Source organism: Triplophysa dalaica, unplaced genomic scaffold (genome assembly GCF_015846415.1).
Source record: "Triplophysa dalaica isolate WHDGS20190420 unplaced genomic scaffold, ASM1584641v1 Contig13, whole genome shotgun sequence".
NCBI lineage: Eukaryota > Metazoa > Chordata > Actinopteri > Cypriniformes > Nemacheilidae > Triplophysa > Triplophysa dalaica.
In genome coordinates, this window is record NW_026622647.1 from 34,270 (window position 1) to 54,315 (window position 20,046).

General features: G+C 36.7%; 1 protein-coding gene across 1 annotated transcript; it reads right to left on the bottom strand.

Annotated features, from left to right (window-relative positions):
- Nucleotides 1–1,323: 1,323 nt before the first annotated feature.
- LOC130417097 (legumain-like) lies at nt 1,324–4,731 on the bottom strand. Its single transcript, XM_056742399.1, has 11 exons — nt 4,696–4,731; nt 4,333–4,429; nt 4,107–4,204; nt 3,616–3,700; nt 3,454–3,521; nt 2,863–2,938; nt 2,375–2,437; nt 2,018–2,087; nt 1,799–1,917; nt 1,593–1,694; nt 1,324–1,467 (listed from the first exon to the last, which is right to left on the bottom strand). Exons 2-11 carry the CDS (start codon nt 4,396–4,398, stop codon nt 1,426–1,428), a joined length of 789 nt encoding a protein of 262 aa, XP_056598377.1. The 5' UTR covers nt 4,399–4,429; nt 4,696–4,731; the 3' UTR covers nt 1,324–1,425.
- Nucleotides 4,732–20,046: the final 15,315 nt, after the last annotated feature.

Consider the following 20,046-nt stretch of genomic DNA (forward strand, 5'->3'; position numbering starts at 1 on the left):
GCGAAGTTATAATTTTATCCGATCGCGCGGTGTCCGTGTCATCTGTGTCTGCTCGCGCGCGCTATCACAGTGAACATTTTCTTGTTAAAGGATGTTTCTCGAGGAGTTAATTCGTGTTTTCTTGACGAATATATAGCCTTTTCAATAATCGCCCCTGTTTTTGAGCATTTTACTGATTGCAAATGTAAGTACATAACATACATTTAGAGGGTTTAAGCTTTCAAGAGATGCACAGTTGTGATATTGATGATGTGATGTTTTTTACATGTGTGTTAAGTCTCATCCTCTAGCAGCTGACTTCTGTAACATGGACAGAATTGACACATTTTTTGGACATTAATAGCTTTTCTTTCTCTCGATGGAGGCAGAAGAGCAAAGGAGACACAAAGTGTTTCACAACTCCAAGATACAGAAAACAATACAAGGATGTGTTATATTTATGAGATTAATATTTATTTACTTTAACACTCATTATTTTCAGCTACAAGGACAATCCACCCAAATCTGAAAATTCTGTCATTTTCTGTTAGTATTTCGTTTGGGATGATATACCTTTCTGGATTCAAACTCATATGGTTGTGTGTATATAGTTTAAAAGCATTTCATTGGAAAGATCATGTGATGATAAGATGAAAGGATTGATGTATTCAGAACTGTTGATTCATATCGGTGAAAGTTTTCGAAGCATGTCTTCTAAATGTGAATTTTGTTAATTGTTTTCAAGCATACTAACTAAGAGTATTCAAACTAAAGCCAAATAACTTTAATATGTGATTAACTGTCAGTTGTTAAGAAACAAACCCAAGGTGTTGTCCAATATGCAAATGAAATATTTATGGAGTTGTTTAATAAAAGACCACATTCTTTATGTTGCTGAAAGTCTTTTTTATGATTGACATTGCAATGAAAGCGCAGCAATATTTAGCTGCACCTGCTGCTGATTCTTTTCTATTACTTCAATATGAATCACTATCACTTTAATCATAACTTTATTTGTGTGATTATTACTTTACAGTTTAGCAGACATTGGTTTTGCTGCAATATATTTACATTAGGATGATTATTGGTTTCCACATCAACTTGCTTGTTTATCCTAATTCTAAATTGATCAAACTGCGACCTTAATACCGTAAGACATTAAAGAAGCTCACACTGTGATTTTTAGGCCCATTTCAGTTTTATTGTTGAAGTTTCAAGCTCTATTTGATCAAAAACATGCAGCCTTGGTCAACAAATATATATTTTTTGAAAACATAAAATCAACGACAAACCACAAACTTTTTTTAATGATTTATTTGAATGATAACGTGTGTTATGCTTCAGTCAGTTTAATTCTAATCATAAATCTAGAGAAACAAACACAAGAGCTCTTCGGATAACACTTTCTTGCTTTGCTTCTTTAACAAGTTCGAGCAGCTTCTCTGTTTACTTCTGCAGAAACTCACTGAGGTAATGCTTCTTCACATCCTAAAGGCAAAAAATAAACACATTTATAAAACAAAGTACAACATTCATGTGACTGTGTGTGCTTAAATCATGTTTTGTTAAATAATGACAATAAGTTATGAAATAAACTTTTGAAAGTTTAATACCAGTTTCCCAAAACAGCAGGGACAGGGATCAGAATCATCTTTCATGTATTTGGATTGATTGTTATGTATCAGATCATGGAATGTGTGTGTATCATAGTCAACCTGTGAACATAAAGCCAAAAACACATATTTGTCACGTCTGCTTTATGAATGTAACGAGATCAGATAAGTTTTAAGCTATAAATGCATCCGCAAGAAGCACAAACCTTATCAAGGAACTGGAACCAAGTAGATGAGAATTTATCAGAGATAAAGACGTCTCTCTCCTTGTTATAATCAGTGGGAGTGATCTCAGTATCTTCAGAACATGAAGTCAACACAAAGACTGCATGGATGACAGATTCAGAAAAGATGAAACAAATGGATTATAGACACAGAACTCTCAAATAAAACCAGCGTGAGCCTTATAAGGGAGCTTAACTTGCCTTTCTCATTGTCAGTCAATTGGTTTTTGAACAAGTTTGCAGAATAACTGCTGTCCACGAATATGATAATCTGCAGAACAAAACATAATGAAGATATTTAAAATGACCAGCAGTTCATTCTCTTTAAATGATCTTTAAAATGATAAGAGATCTTTGCTCTCATTTAGGTTCAATATGTTATTAAACAGAAGGGGTGCTTCATCTTTACTGTCTATCATTGCTCCTGTGGTGTTGCTTGATAATTATTCTGTATGTTTCAATGGCTGAATCTTTTAAGATTATATACAGATCATCATCATCATTTGAATAGTGCTTTATTGTGTATTACTGTACACCCAAAATAATGAATTGACGTACCTTGGAGAATTTATTCTTGTCAGTCATGTTCTGAATTGCTGCAATGAATTCACTGGCATGAAGCTGTCATAGAAATACAGAATTAATGTTATAGAAGTCAACAGGTTGTCATATTTAAACACAACAGGTCTATGTCTTAATACATGTGTCCACATATAACATCTTGAACCCTGTAATAACATCTTAACTTTAAATAACAAATCTTTTCTTTTCACTATATTACACATACAATATATACAATTTTGAATCAGTTTGGTCATTAGTATGCTGCTTTGTTTTGAAAAGTGAATCACTAGATGACTAAACTATTGACAATAAATGATGGCTAATTTATATCATAACATTATGGCTCATCATTACACATTTAGTCATTTAGCTTTTATCCAAAGTGTTTCAGAAAAACGATTATTATTATTATTATTATTACAAATATAATGTTTATCATGCGTCTCCTAAAAATCTCTCGAGTCTTTGCTTTTTATACTTACAGACTCCTCAGGAAATTCAAACGTGGTATCCGTCCCTAGACCGGTCATGTAGATGTAGATGTTGTCATCTTCACAACTGCATTATATAAAAATTGAAAAATTGCTTATTTATTTTAGCTGCAAACTCATATTGCTATAGCTGCAAGCAGCGGCAAAGCACTAAAGCACCGGATCCAGTTCAACTTTTTAGTTTAGCATGATAGGGTGGCACTTTATTTTACAGTCCGGTTATCCATGAAGATTATTGTGTAACCGTTATACTGTGTACTATCCCTGAACCCACCCTTAACTTAAACCTGACCCCTATTAATTATTTGTAGTTATCATTATTTTGTTGGGTATAAGAACTATTAGTACACTTAAAGTGTATGTAGTGTAAAACAAAGTGCAACCATGAGAACAGTTTCCAAAATCTTCAAGTAAAATGATTTCTAACTTTATCAAATTGATTTTTGAACAGCAAGTGGTGCTGTCATTTAACATATAAAGCCAATATTTGTAGATGTATACACACACACACACACACACACACACACGCACACACATTCTGTATTGCATTGGAAGATTTCTTCTGAATATAGACAAACAGACCTGTTTATGACTTTCTTCCCTGTGAACTTCCCTTGAAGAGCATTCAGAAAGTTCTCTGGGGTCACATCCTGTAAAATCAATTGATCATTAGTCTCAAAAGTCATAATAGTTTTCAGATATTGAATATAAACATCAACGTAGTTTTTACATTACAAACGTTACCTTTCCAGTGTAATCCTTCAGAACTCCTTCATACACGTTTTTTGGCTGTTCCAGTACACTGAGAATGGTTCCCTTCTGGGGGTTTCTGCAGGTAGACAATCAGAAGAAAAGTGTGAAATACAATTATCTCCAACAATCTGTTTTCTATATTCTGTGATCACATGTTTGCAGATTTAATACAACTATTTATTTCATTTCTTCATTTATTTCAACTTTTTTAACTAGACTTCTGTACTTTACACAAAAACTGCACTACACTTGATGTGTAATATGACAATAAATAAAAAGGAAAAAGTCTAACACACTTATAAGTGTTTTTCTAATGACTGGAGCAGTGATGGTGAATTTGACTGCATTTACTGTATAGTATCTATTTCTCTCTGAGAAGCTAATGTGTCAGGGCTTCATTACACTGTTGTTTCATAAACAGGTTAATGTTTAGCAGTGACTATTACATTCAACCACGATACAAAACTGAAAAAATTACTCACTTCTGATTATCAGTGATGTCATCATACATCATCGTCATAATCTGCTCATCAGGAATTCTGTGTCTCTTAATCAACTGATAGTGACAGCACACATTGGCCTGAAACACAAATGAAACAAATGATTTCCATGTGTATTTACAGTCATCACATACAAGCTGAAGGACAGCACAACTAGAGGATTGATGAGTGATATATAAATCATGAAAATGACAAAACAATCACAGACCTGATGTTTGTAATTTTCCCAGCCCTTTGAGCCGGCGACAAGGAGAACCCATTTTTTTCCAGACATTTCTTGATCCTTTTTCAAATAATGTTGCTTTCTGAAAACCAAAAAAAAGATCACAATATGTAGACTTTGTGTTATAAAGTTTAGCACAAAATTCAGTTTTAAACTCTACAACACTTAAAAGTTGCTGCTGTTAACAAAGTCCTGAAAAATATCAATCACTCATCATAATGTGAAAACTAATTACCATTAATTGGTTAATAAATGTATAAGTTTCTAACTGTCCTGATAAAATCTGAATGCTACATGTGTTATTCGAGATTGAGATAATAAAGTTGAGTAGATCGTTGTCCATCATACCTGCGTTGAGTATCAGGTGTGAGTCTGTCCAGTGGTTTTCAGGTGTTTTAGTCTGATAATCTCTGTCTTTATATAGGCAGTAAACTGCGCTCATGTGAGACGGTGGGTGGAGAATTCAACGGGTCGGAGCGGCTCTTCACATTTGCAATACTTTGATTGGCAGTTACTTCCGTTTATTTCATCTACTATCAGAAAAAATGTTCAATGTTGAAATTTTAAGATAATGTTCATGAACGTTTGTTTCTGAATTTGTTAAAAAAAATTAACATACGATGGATGTATAGTTATTGTGTAATGGTGAGCGTGTATTACAGCAATGTCTTCACTTAAAATGTATAAAAATATATATTTCCATATTTTAGTGTGAGTATAATGTTAAAACTGCATTTGTACACTTGTATTATACCAAGTAAAAAGGTAAGAATTTAATTAACTGAAATTGTTCTTATGATGTTAAAATATCTTTTAATCTGAAGGTGAATGCATGAATGTTGGAAAATTACTGTTTTAGACAAAAACATAAATGTGCACTTCACAATTATTACAAAACTACCATTTTACTAATAAAATATTTTTGAAATGCATTACCGAACAACGAAGAAAAGCAGCCAATAAAAGCTCAGACTAGATGGGAACTCTTCGGTTAGTGAACAGAAGCTAACTTTTTACAGATTCTAGAACAGAAGCTAAGTTTTTACAGATTCAAGTCTTCTTAAGGCATTTGAAGATGCTAAAACATAACATGGTATTGATTTACTTCAGATTATTTAATATCACATAATAATTTCAGCAAACATACTTTTTCATTTATCTATTAACTAGTACAATCCCGGAAATACGAGTCTGATTCATCAAGCTTCGGTTAAATTTCAACAGAAATTAGTAGAAAGCCTTTGAGTATCCCACGAAGACAAATATAACTGACGTAGCAAAATATGCAGAGAAGGAAATATCGCAGAGACATAGATCATAACTCATTGAGACATTTTAAAAACTCAGTTATACAGTATGACATTTTAATGATCTCTTCTTTCCTGTAGCTAGTGGTAAGAGCATTGTGTTAACAACCCAAGGTTGTGGGTATAAATGTACCTATAGGTTAATGCAATGTAAGTCGCTTTGGATAAAAGCGTCTGCCATACATAAATGTAACTGCATCATTATCTCTTGTCAAATCTTAAAAATGTGGGTCAAAAATGGACAAACCCATGTGCTAAAAATCCCATCATAGATTAATTTCTGCCCAATGTTGGGTTGATCCATTTTATACCAAACGCTGCATAGATTGAAATTAATTAACTTTTTAGATCAGATCCTCACAAACACATGATGAATGAATTCCCAGACATCCTTCAGAAACAACTTGCATTTACTGAGCAATTTCATCTCACTCTGAAACTTGTTCTATTCAAATGCTTCTGTTTATTGAAGTCAAATAAAATAATGGCCTAAAATGATTTTCATCAGACTAAATGATAATAATAATGCCTGAGAAAAATGCACATAACAAAATTGATACAAAAACTAAATATATTAATAAAACTACAAGAACACTACAAATAAAGCGATAATAACTGTACTGATATCCTTCAATAAATCCGATAATTGTCCACTGTCTAAAATGCTTGGGAATAAATCTCATTTTGAAACTATAGATTGTGTTGAAGTCGTTGTAATTTGGTGCTGAAGACTGAAATAAAATTTGTCTATCCAATAAATTTTATATTATATTTTATAAAATATAATCTCATTTCATTCTCCAAATGATGCACAGATTCGTTCTATAAATATAACAAGTATAAAATAAACGAATTACGACTTTCTTTATTATAATACAGCATCTCTTTCTTTCAAGTGTTCTTGATGTTTATTGACCTGCAATAAAGATATCAATGAAAAGAGGTTTGTGGATGCAAAAACATTGTTCGTTTGCGAATTTCGAACATCGTAAATTAAAACATTTATTAATACAACTTTCATTTAAAAAACTTTCATTTAAATATCTCCCTGTCCTACTGTGCAGAATATCTGCATGATATTGAAAGAATGAATGAATGGAGGAAGTTTGAAAGCAATATGCATTTTAACTAAAGTTAAAAATCTTTAATATCGTTTTAATATAGATTAAAAACTTATTTTGTTTTGCGAAAAATATACTTTGCAGTTTTGTGTGATGTACGTAAACAAAAATATGCTAGAATGTATGTAAACTATGTAGTTGTCTGATTTGTCTGTGGGATAGAGGTTCATAAGAAATAATACATATTGAATACATATATACCTACAGAACATATGAAAAGATTCCAAAATGAGATAAATACGGTTTAATATATTTTTACAAAATGATGTTTTAAGTATTTTATCATGTTTTATTGTGTAAGTTCGCTGTATTTTTCTGGTTATTATGGCTGAAATTAAAACAAACCGACAACAGTTTCAATGATATTGATTGGAAAGCACAATGAGAAAACATGATTTTTAAAAAAAATTGTAAAACTTTCTCTTGAAAATAAACTCCTCATATATAATTATATATATATATATATATATATATATATATATATATATATATATATATATATATATATATGTGCATAGATACTGTAGACAAATACAGTATGTTGGTAAACATATATGGGCATGCACATAATATACTGTGAGCGGGACAAATATCTGGAACAGGTTTTCAACTCAACTCAACTCAACTTTATTTATATAGCGCTTTTTACAATTTTCATTGTTACAAAGCAGCTGTACATGAGACACATTTAATACAAGTATGAATTCTAAAGCAGCCCCCCCGGCCAGGCAGATAGTGCAAAAAAAAACTCAGGGGAACCCAGGCCCAACCAGGGGATTCCAGTTCCCCTCTGGCAAAAGCTGCTGCCTTTGCACAAGCTCATCAGTGCTTGCACAACAAGGCTTAATAAAAATATAAAAATTTAAGATTATCATTAACAATCTAATAGCATTTGAAATGTTGTCGAAAAAACAAAGTTGTCGCGTCCTTTATCCAGCTCTATCCTCTTAGCACTTGTCAGGTCACCGCTTCCCATTCTCAGAAAAAACAAAGTTGTCGCGTCCTTTATCCAGCTCTATCCTCTTAGCACTTGTCAGGTCACCGCTTCCCATTCTCAGCTCTGCCATCAGGTCTGGGCATGAACTGCATCCTGCGGTAACCTTGGAACAAAGAGACAAGACTGGCTGAGAGTAGGGTACTGTTCTGCACTCTTTGATGCAACAAGTACATCATTTGTTGTTGGATGTGTTCCTGGTTCCGGTTGATCTAAATAATGCAGCCTAAATCCTCTGAGGATTAATATTATGGAGGTGTAGTGTATGCAAGATTAAAAAGATGAGTCTTTAGTCTAGATTTAAACTGACAGAGTGTGTCTGCCTCCCGGACCGTGCAGGGAAGAATATTCCAAAGTTTCGGCGCTAGATAAGAAAAGGATCTACCACCTGCACTTGATTTTGAAATTCTAGGTATTACCAACTGACAGGACCCCTTAGAGCGTAATGTACGTGGAGGTCTGTAATACAATAGAAGTTCATTAAAATACTGCAGCGCTAGACCATGTAGGGCTTTATAGGTAATAAGCAAGATCTTAAAGTTAATGCGATGCTTTATAGGTAACCAGTGCAAGGTTGACAGAACCGGGGTTATATGCTCATACTTTTTTGTACGCGTAAGAACTCGAGCTGCCGCGTTTTGAACCAGTTGCAGTTTTTGTAATAGGCCCGCAGGTCAACCACCTAGAAGTGCATTACAGTAATCTAGTCTTGATGTCATGAATGCATGAATTAATTTCTCTGCATCTGACAGTGATAGCATATGACGTAATTTTGATATATTCTTAAAATGGAAAAATGCAATTTTACAGGTGTTTGCGACATGGCTTTCAAATGAGAGAGTACTGTCAAATACAACGCCAAGATTCTTAGCTGATGACGAGGATTTTATGGAGCATCCGTCAATCGTTAAGCAGTATTCTTGGTTGTTACGCATAGCAGTTTTCGGTCCAGTAAGTAACACTTCTGTTTTGTCCGAGTTTAGTAGTAAAAAATTGTTACTCATCCACATTTTTAAGTCAACTATGCAATCCTTTATTCGATGAAACTGCTGGGTTTCATGAGGCATCGAGGAAATATAAAGTTGAGTATCATCAGCATAACAGTGAAGGCTAATTCCGTGTCGCTTTATTATATCTCCTAGAGGTAGCATGTATAATGCGAAGAGCAGGGGTCCCAAGACTGAGCCCTGTGGTACACCGTACTGGACTTGTGATTTGCGGGACACCTCATTGTTTATTGCTACAAATTGAAAACGGTCGGATAAATAAGACTTAAACCATTTCAATGCTATTCCGTTAATGCCGACGTAATTTTCGAGTCTATGTAGAAGTATGCTGTGGTCAATGGTGTCAAATGCAGCACTGAGGTCTAGCAGCACCAATAACGAAATACAGCCACGGTCAGACGCTAAAAGCAGATCATTTGTTACTCTGATCAAAGCAGTCTCTGTACTGTGACATGCTCGAAATCCAGACTGGAATTCATCATTAATGTCATTCCTTTGGAGGAAGGAGCATAATTGAGTTGAAACTACTTTTTCCAGAACTTTAGATATAAAAGGTAAATTCGATATAGGCCTGTAATTCCCTAGTTCTTTAGGGTCGAGTTTGGTTTTTTTTAAAAGAGGCCTTATAACAGCCACCTTAAATGCTTTAGGCACATGTCCTAATGTCAGAGATGAGTTAATAATACTAAGAAGAGGATCTATAATTTCGGGGAGCATTTCTTTCAGTAGTTTTGTAGGTATAGGGTATAGCATGCATGTTGATGATTTAGATGATTTAATGATTTTAGACAGTTCATCGTGATCTACTGTAGAAAATAATTGCAATTTCTCCTTAGGGGTGCTGTAGTTAGTTTGTTCAGCGGATTTCACTACAGGTTGCATTTTTATAATTTTTTCTCTTATATCTTGGATTTTACTTGTGAAGTAGTTCATAAATTCATCACTGTTATGCTGATAATCAGAATCTGACGTCGATGACGACTTATTTTTTATTAATTTAGCCACAGTGTTAAATAAAAACCTAGGGTTGTGATGGTTTTCCTCTATTAGTGTTGAAAAGTAGGCGGATCTAGACGTTTTTATTGCATTCCTGTAATTTCGAGTACAATCCTTCCATGCTATACGAAATACCTCTAAATTCGTTTTCTTAAAGTTGCGCTCCATTTTACGGGATGCTTTTTTTAGAGTCTGAGTGTGTTCATTATACCACGGTGTTGGGCTGCTATTTTTAATTTTCTTTAAACGCAGAGGAGCAACTGTGTCTAATATTTCCGAGAAAGTAGAGTTAAAATTTTCAATAGTAGTGTCAAAATCGTCAACGTTATTACTCATGCTGGATATTTTAGACAATTCAGGCAGATTATCGAGAAACGCATCTTTGGTAGTTGAAGTAATCGTTCTACCATATTTGTAACAAGGAGTTTGATTTGCAGCCGTAGGCCATTGAAGCAAACATAATATCAGATAATGATCCGAAATACCTTCACTCTGCTGAACGATTTTAACATCGTCCACATTTATACCATAAGAAAGTATTAAATCTAAAGTATGATTACGAAGGTGAGTGGGTCCTGACACATGTTGACTAACGCCCATGGAGTTAAGAGTGTCTTTGAAAGCCAGTCCTAAGGCATCTGTATCATTGTCTACATGGATATTAAAGTCACCGACGACAAGGACTCTATCTGCGGCCAGTACTAGTTCTGATAAGAACCCACCAAAATCTTTAATAAAATCTGTGTGGTGCCCTGGAGGCCTATATACAATAGCTAGAATAAATTTTAAAAATGTTTTGTCCCTAGTATTAGGTGTCGATACGTGAAGTACCATGACTTCAAAAGAACTGTACTTAAAATTAGACTTCTGAGAGGTAATAAAAGAATTCATGTAAAGTTCAGCGACACCTCCCCCTCTACCTTTTAGACGAGGCTCGTGTTTATAGTAATAATCATGGGGAACGGATTCATTTAGAGTAATAAAATCATCTGGCTTTAGCCATGTTTCTGTCAAACAAAGCATGTCTATTTTATGATCGGTTATCAAATCGTTAACAAAAAGCGCTTTATTTGAGAGAGATCTAATATTAAGCAATCCGAGTCGTAACAGCTGATTATCTGTATTTTGTTCATGTTTGATTTGTTTAACGTTTATTAAATTACTTTCAAGAGGTTTACGCAATATCTTATTTTTGCTAATCCGGGGGACAGACACAGTCTCTATAATATGTTGTTTGTAAAAAGGGATTATTACATGTTGTATATTTTGTGTATTCTGTAACGCGAGACGGCAAGCAGACAGTTGGTTAAGCCATTCTGTCTCCTTTCAGAATCTCATTGTCTGATCAGTTCCTGAGAGTTACATGTTGTGACATATGGAACATAGCTGTAGTGTACTGGAGTGAGACACAACCGATGAAACTTAACAGATACAGCCCACATAAATCACTGATTGTGAAATGAGAACATAGACATGTGAAAACATGGACTAAAGGACTAAAGCAGTATTTACATGTTAATATTTTGTGATAAGTGGTCTACATAAGATAAAACCAGAGAAATTGAATGAACGAACAAAGCATTTGAAATGAAGTTTGATAATAATATGCATTACGAAAGGCAGTTAAATGAAACTTCTTTAGATAAAACCTGTATTTTGTGTAGTGGGAAATATATTTGTATTTACTGTACTGACATTATAGAAAAAATATATAATGTCTGTAAACTGTGCAGTTTTAATGACCTGCAATTATTTAAAGTTTAGAAATGTTCCCCCAGTTTAGATGTGAATAGCAATGACTGTAAAGGTAAATGTTTTCATGATTTTTTATTTTCTGTTATGAGTTAGAAATTTGACTATTTAAGAGTTGTGCTGAAATAGTGGGATTGTAACTCCTTGTCCTGTTACTGTAATTTAATCAATCAAAATGTTAAAGATACCAATGGCGTGGCTTCACCTTACTTCAAATATAAATACTTTTATGTGGTTTTGACAAATATTAATCAATAATTGTTCAACATTATCTTATTTTAATTTGATGATTAACACCAACCTTTTCTAATACAGAAAGTAGAGAATAATTCATGGTTTAAGTCTTAATGAATGCTTAGGCTCTTTTTTCTTACATTATAAAAATTTCAACTTTTTCTATGATGTAGAGGTAAAAACAAAATAATTGCAATAGTTGTAAAGTGCAGTTCTTCAGAAGCTCAATATTCATATTGAATAATTACACATCCATACGTTTGGACACACACGTGTTCTCATTTCACAATCAGAGGAATGTGTGTGGGCTGTTTCACTGAAATTTAGCTGGAAATGATTCAAATGGATGTGTCATGGTTGTTGTGTTTCTTTGTTCTTTGTGATCATTACATGTGTATGTACACACGAACCAAGATGTATTCAGACACTTTCAAGATTTCTTACGTTATCACAGTTCACTCGCTTTAGTTTAGAAAATGGTAATAAAATTGGACAAGAAAGAGTTAAAGTGCGTCAGAACAAATGTATCTTGATAATGTCCATCCTTCTGTTAGACTGTCTCACACATGATTGAATAGATGTCAGCTGTTACATTTACGTTCACAATTAGATAAAACCAACTGAAGGCAACCAATGACCAATCCATCAATATTTTATCTGTGGTGTAAAAGGTCGTATTAGCAATAAAACCACATCAAACTTGAGTTCTTATTGATTTAGGCAAATCGCATGTGTTTTGATACAGGTGTGCAAAAGTATATGTACAATAAACACAATAACTGAATGCATAAAGCTTTCTAATCAGTGAAACTGTCAATTTCTTCAAAACCTCTGAACATTCTTTCATCGTGTGAACCATCACGTGCTAAATTATCCATTTAGATTTCAGTTCATGGGGGAAAAGATTTCTTGTGTTGAAAGATTTCTTCATTGAATACATTTTGTGCCAAAGCACAACAGCATTGGCATATTGTCTGTTTATTAGTACTTATAAGGCACATATTGTGCATAAACATACTATACATCACTGATCCTACCCAATCCCTAAACCTATTAACTGCATAACTAACTATTAATAAGCCACAAATTAAGAGTAAATTGGGGAAAAAAACATAGTTAATGGTGTGTTAATAGTGAGAATTGTCCCCTATACTGAAGTGTGACCAAAAACTGTAAAGAATCACATTTGTGTTGTGTGGGAATTGCGTTGCTTTAAATATGCACCCTTGTCCCATAAACCGAATCCATCAAAATGTATTTTATTTAGGCGACTGAATCTACAGTGTTGTGTATGATGCTCCTGAAATAAAACTCAAAGGTTGTGTAGATGTAAAAAATACAATAAGTTGCAATATCAAAATAATTGCCATGGTTGCAGAATCGCAGTTCTTAAAAGCAATATAAATATTTAATTAATGCATACAGTAAACACACACATATACCGCATGCTTGTAAACACATATGGAGCATATAGAACAAACAGTCTTGTGATTGTGACACATCTGATTGTTTTCTCACCGTTTCCAGTGAAATCTCGCTGAAGCAGAAGGTCCAGTTCTATTCATTTGGAGTCCCGAGCTGATTCTGGAGGCCACCCTCCAGAGGTGTGGTGGTCGGGGGGTTCCAGAGCTTTCTTGGAGAAAGATGGGTACAGCCCTGACCGGTAACCTTTCACAGACGGGCCTTAGCTCTCTACTGGCAAGAGGCCGTCCGGCTCGGGTTTACACCGGGTGAGCGCACTCTTAATCAGAGAAGCGCTGCAGAGGTCATCCCATACCCGTGGGGAGGAATATGGTGGATAAGGTATGGTCTCGTCCTTGGAGGAGAACGCATGGAACGTGCGGACTGGGTAGTTAACCGCAAGTTGGAGGTCCACCTGGGGAAGCTCATGGGTTACCATGTATGGGAACCGTTGTCACGAGGGTATAACAGACGGAACAGCCCAAGGGGGAGGGGGGTGTTACTGCGTCTGATAGCAGCACCAGGTCCGGTTAGAACTATCTGTGATAGGTCATATGGTGTCCCGGCCTAAAGGGGAAGGCTGCTCTGCCCAGCCACCCCCCAGGGGGTGCTTGCTTAGTGATGGATGGAATGCCTGTTCTTAACCAGTGTCTGGGTAAGAAGGAAGTTTGGTGAGGTACCAGTTTCTTAGCCATGTGTTTGGGTAAGAAGAAAGGTAGACAGCACACTGACCAATCCTCTTGGAGGATGGGAAGGTGCTTTCGCAGGCATACGCCCCCCTGGATGCCAATCCTACTTGTCGCCACGCAGGACGTGGGCTGACACCGGGTTTACGCAAAGGTTGTTAACCCTTGCGAAGGTGTTCAGGCGTAGCCCAACCCACAGCTCTACAGATGTCTGCAAGAGAGGAGCTTCTGGCCAGTGCCCAGAAGGTGGTAATACCCCGTGTGGAATAAGCCCTCAGGGCATGGAAGATTCTGAGATCGGAATGCCGTCGTAACGGCATCCACGACCCAGTGCGACACCCTCTGCTTGGAGACAGCCTTCCCCTTCTGCTGTCCTCCAATACAGACAAGGAGCTGGTCAGAGCTAATGAAGCTCTGCGTGTGGTCCAGGACACAACATGGATGGAGTTGGGTCTTCCTCCCCGATGGGGAGCGCCTGCAAGTTCACCACTTGGTTCCGAAGGGGAGTAGTGGGAACTTTGGGCACGTATCCGGGCCTGGGTCTCAGGATAACGTGAGAGTTACCAGGGCCGAATTCAAGGCAATCCGGGGACACAGAGAATGATTGGAGGTCCCCTACCCTCTTGAAGGAAGAGGGCGCCAACAGGGGGGGTCTTACTCAGGTGAGGAAGATCGGAACCTCCGAGGGGCACTTGGACCCACGTTAGAGTCCCAAGAGGGTATGGAGCAGAGATGAGGCGGATTCCGCCCTCTCGCGCCCCTTAGGAACCTGGTGACCAGGTCGTGCTGCCCTAGAAACTTTCCATCAACTGAGTCGTGATGAGTGGCTAAAGCGACTACATACACTTTCAGTCTGGAGGAGAGATGTTAGTCTTCAGTCTCGTAAGAAGGACAACACAATCCTGATCGAGCACCTCAGTGGGTCTTTCTCGTTGAGAGAGACACCAGGATGATAAGCGGCGCCGCGTGTAACCGCCTAGTAGATGGGGCCCCAGCCTGGGTGATGGTCTCTGCCGTAGAGGGGGAGTAGCCATCTCAGGATCTACTCGTCCCGTCTCGAGACCAGACATGGGTGTTCCAGAGGTCTGATCTGGGATGCCAGAACGTGTCCTTCCACTGAGAGAGCAGGTCCTCTGTCAGGGGAATGGTTCAGGGGGAGTTGCTGTCCAGAGCATCAATTGTGGTTAGACCAGTGCGATGTAACCAATAACACTTGGTGCTCCTCTTACCTGACCTTGAACAGTGTCTGTGCTCCTGGGGGGGAGGTGTGCTTCCGCCCGTCCCGCGGTCAGCTGTGCGCCAGGGCATCCGTGCCGAGGGGGACCTCGGTCAGGGAGGACCAAAGCGGAGACTGGGTGGTGTCGTGGGAGGCAAAGAGGTCTATCTGTGCCTGTCCGAACAGCACCCAAATGAGATTAATCTAGATTAAAAAAAGAATCTATGCCCACCACTAAATATAATATAATATTAATAGTTACCCAGATAGCAAAGCGATACGTGAAATCTATTGAATCAAATAATGTTGAAAAATGTAGAAATTCCAACAAATCACCATTATTGTTGAATTGTAATAATGGCTTTGGCTGCTATAAATTGTTTCACAGAGTTTTACTCTCGCATAGTACAACACAAAATATATATGAAAATATTTACTGAGTGCTACAGTGTGATAATAAGACATTTCTAAGAGCGAGTGCTGTCTTCTCCTGCACCAAATCTTACTGTCCTTTTGTTTGTTTCGGCCACTGTTCCTTTAATTGTGTGTAGATGTGTACATACAGTTTTTGATAGATGATCTTTTTTAAATGCATCTGTTGAGGATATTGAACACTTGTTTTATTTTTGCTCTTATTCCCTTTCATTCAAGATTGTTTTTAATACGGATATGACTAATCAATTCCACCTAAACACCTTAAATTTGTTTGAAAAACAAAATTATATTCTTTTTTTATTACTTTAGCCAAGTTTTACATTCATTAACCAAAAAAATAACACATTTTCAAAACCATTTATTTTTAAACCATTATAAATGTAAAACAGAAAATAAGAAATAAGATTTTTGAAGCTCCTCAACTTTTTGTAATTTAATGCCCGTTCTTTATTTTTTATTATTTTATTTATTTGTATTTAGTCGTGTTATATTGTATTTCTTTTTAACTTTTTTTATATATTTATATATATATGTAATTCAGTTTATGATTATTGTGTCTTTGTTATTTTATTAATCTTCGATGGAAAAAGATTGTTTGTTTATTTCTTTATATATATATATTTGGAAAGAAAAGAAAAAGATAAAAGTGTCTTACAAAATTAACCATGTTAACCAAGTGTAGTAACCATGTTTTATTTTTGTTGACTGATTATTTAGGGCCAAAGTCGCTTTGGATGAACGTGTCTGCTAAATGTAAATTTAAATGTAAATTTAACCATGTTTCTGGGGGTTTGACTGTAGTAAAGCGATGGTAAATATTCGTTAGGGAACCGGAAGTCTTGATACGTAATTTTGCGCATTGTGAAAAGGTGGATAGGTAAAGATGTATCAGTTTTATGTGCTACTTGTGTGAAAGGTTATGGTCAAGAATGCCTATACCATTAGAATTACAACGTTGTTTCTTGAGGGTTTTCTGCCAACTGGGCCAAGATGACATTAAAACATTAAGACTGTTGTTGTTAGGGGTTTTCATCACGAGGGGGCGCGCATGTGAAGTTTCTAAACCATGTCAGGTCAATCCAAAATTCTTCTAGAAAAGGCTAGACATGTTTAAAAACATTAAACCTAAGCCATGACAGATAAATGAATAATACATTTATATATATATATTTTGTTGTGTTTAAAAAAAAATCATTTTAAAATTATTTGTGGCAATTAATGACTATATGAATGAACCAATGACTGATATAAAGTTACATTTACATTTGTCTTTTAGAAGACGCTTTTATCCAAAGCGACTTCATGAGGGTTCAAGGAGCAATAAGCCATATGTCAAACAGGAATACAATAATACAAGGTGCTATAAATGTCATGATTCCGCTATCATGTCATGTTTATTCTTATTCTTGCAGCGGAGTCATGACTAAGTCTAGGGTTTTGTGTGAGAAGGACATGGCATGGCTTAGATATTGGCTGTCATGCTCCTTCTCCTTATTGTCTCACCCCAACCCGTTTGTAATTATTTCTTGTATGTCCCTAATCATGTTTTCAATGTTCTGTTGGTTTTTGTCTGTTACCCAGTCTGTCTTGTCTTGTTAGTTACCCCTTGGTGAACACCTGGAGGTGTTCATTTGAGGGGGGGCTTATGTCATGATTCCGCTGTCATGTTTATTCTTATTCTTGCAGCGGAGTCGTGACTAAGTCTAGGGTTTTGTGGGAGAAGGGCATGGCATGGCTTAGATATTGGCTGTCATGCTCCTTCTCGTGTCTCGTCTATGGCCCCGCCCCTCTCGTCTCCTCGTTAGCTTCCCTTGAGTGTTTTATTACCCACACCTGCCTATTGTTAATTATCCTTTGTTCGTCTACCTATTTATTGCCCTTCTATTCTCTGTCCTGTGCTCGTTTGTTCTTGTACATACTTGGAAACTTTGATGTCCGTTTGCTGTTCTGAACTCTTGTTCCAAGGAGTTATCCATACTCTGTGTCCCAGCGTTCATTTCCAGTACTCTGTTCCTGTTTTTGGATCCTTTTGATTTTTGTTACAGTTTGTTACCCTACGTGAGTTTTTCGTTCCTGTTTGGCTGTCTTTGTTTATCCCCTGTATTTTACCCCATTGTGGGTTTTTGTTTTGTTTATTAAAATCTTTTGTTACCCCACACCGCTGCCTGCATTTGGGTTCTATCACACACGTTTCGTGACAATAAATCGATGCTGATACAAGTTACAAGTTTCAAAAAAAGTTGACCACTACCTCTGGAGAGAAAGAGTTTTTATTTTCATTTGTCAGTCAAGTATTCACGGAAGAGATGGGTTTTAAGTAGTTTTTTAATGTTGTGAGAGATGTGGTGAACTGGACTGAGTAAGGAAGAATGTTCCACCAGAAAGGAGTTGTGAAGCAACTTATGCACGTATGAGAAGGTCTGCTGAACGCAGAGTCCTTGATGGGGTGTGAGAGGTAGGATTTGAATCAGCGGAGAGGAGTGCCTGAGATCCGTAGAGATGACAGCAGCATCTGGTGATTGACAGTGTCAAACGCTGCAGAAAGGTCTAGTAGAAGCAGGAAAGAGGCTTTAGATTCCGCCTTGGCTTACCGCAGTACTTCTGTGACCGACAGCATAGCAGTCTCAGTGGAGTGGTTTGTTTTGAAGCCAGACTGCTTGTCACCCACTAGTTTATTCTGGGGAAAGGTAGGAAGACATCTGGTTAAAACTCCCCTTTCAAGTGTTTTCGCAATAAAGTCATTTTGGTGAAATTGACATATGTAGGCTATTCTAAAATATAAAAAGTTTACATTTTCAAATACATTTATTTTGAATATCAGTGTTTGCGTAGTAGATGTTTGGTAACAAAGTTATCTGAAAGGCTATCTGAGAAATTATAATTCATAATCTTTGTTTATACATACATGTATATACTGCATAGATTTATTTTGACAATTGACTGCTGCTGTGAAATAAATTATAAAATAAAATGCTACTTTTAAAGCTAGAGTTTGAAAACACCTCCCCTAGAGGTTGCACGATCAAAACAACAACAACAATGGCGCATCTTGATAATCTGTTGTCTTCACATCTAAAATGGACCATTGTTGTTTGGGAAGGGTTCATTTTACAATCAAATGTGTCTAAATATCACATCCTCCTGTCCAGCCTCAAGGCTATGGGGGTCTCCTGAATGGTGCTACAATGGTTCAGGTCTTACCTCTTAGGTGTTCATTTAGAGTATCCTAGAGAGGTGAGGTGTCTGAGTGTCATCATCTTGACACAGGTGTACCTCAGGGCTCGGTGCTTAGTCCGTTGCTATTCTCTGTATACATGACATCCTTAGTGTCTGTCATTCAGAAACATGGCTTTTCCTATCACTGCTATACTGATGATACACAACTCTACTTGTCCTTTCGGCCTGATGATCTGACTGTTTCTGCACGCATCTCAGCTTGCCTCGCTGACATCTCGCTCTGGATGAATGGCCATCACCTGCAGCTGAACCTTACAAAAACAGAACTGCTTGTAATCCCGGCCGACATAAAGACTCAACACAACCTCTCCATTCAACTGGGCTCATCAACCATCACATCTTCCAGAAAGGCAAGAAACCTGGGAGTGGTGATCGATGATCAGCTTAACTTCACAGATCAAGTTTCCAGCACGGCCCGGTCCTGTAGATTCATCCTCTACAACATTAGGAAAATTAAACCCTTCCTATCAGAGCATGCTACGCAAGTCCTAGTACAGGCTCTGGTCCTGTCCAGACTGGACAACTGCAATGCGCTACTGGGTGGAGATTCCAGCTTGCACAACCAAACCTCTACAGATGATCCAGAATGATGTGGCAATAGTTATCTTTAATGAACCGAAGAGAGCACACGTCACTCCTATAGTCATTAAGCTACATTGGCTCCCTATAGTCGCTCGCATGAAAATGAAGAGTCTGCTCCTGGCCTACAAGACCACCAGTGGTTCGACACCACCTTATCTTCACTCGCTAATGCAGATATATGTACCCGCCAGATCCCTACGCTCTGCAGACGAACAATGGCTTGTGGTGCCAACCAAAAGGTAAAAAATCGTACCTTTTCCGGATCGGTTCCACCAGATCTGCAGATTCTTTAGGCATCTTCAAGAATCGTCTGAAAACACATCTCTTCCGTCAACATCTGGCTGATCAGTTCTGACTTCTATTTCTTCTCTACTCTTTATAAATAAAGAAAAAAATCTAATTTATCTCTTTATACTGTATTAGATTATATGAGACCAATCTTCTTTTTCTGATTGCACTTATGCTTTTTGTTGTCCTTATGCTTCCATTGCTTACCCCACCTGTAAGTCGCTTTATAAAAGCGTCTGCTAAATGACTGAATGTAAATATATATTAAAAGGCCCAATTTCAATATCAATACATTGTATTGTAGACTTTTTTTGATAATTTTTCACAAGTTAAAAATAAAAAAAACAGGTATTTTATGAACTTTTAAAATGCACTGATTCACA

Bases quoted from the DNA above. Each gene is read 5' to 3' on its own strand.
- LOC130417097 (XM_056742399.1), bottom strand. From the start codon at position 4,398: ATGTCTGGAAAAAAATGGGTTCTCCTTGTCGCCGGCTCAAAGGGCTGG. The intron at 2,939-3,453 runs GTCTGTTTGTCT...TATATAATGCAG, and splicing joins GGGAAGAAAGTCATAAACAG to TTGTGAAGATGACAACATCT. The intron at 2,088-2,374 runs GTACGTCAATTC...TTTGTTCTGCAG, and splicing joins ACAAGAATAAATTCTCCAAG to ATTATCATATTCGTGGACAG.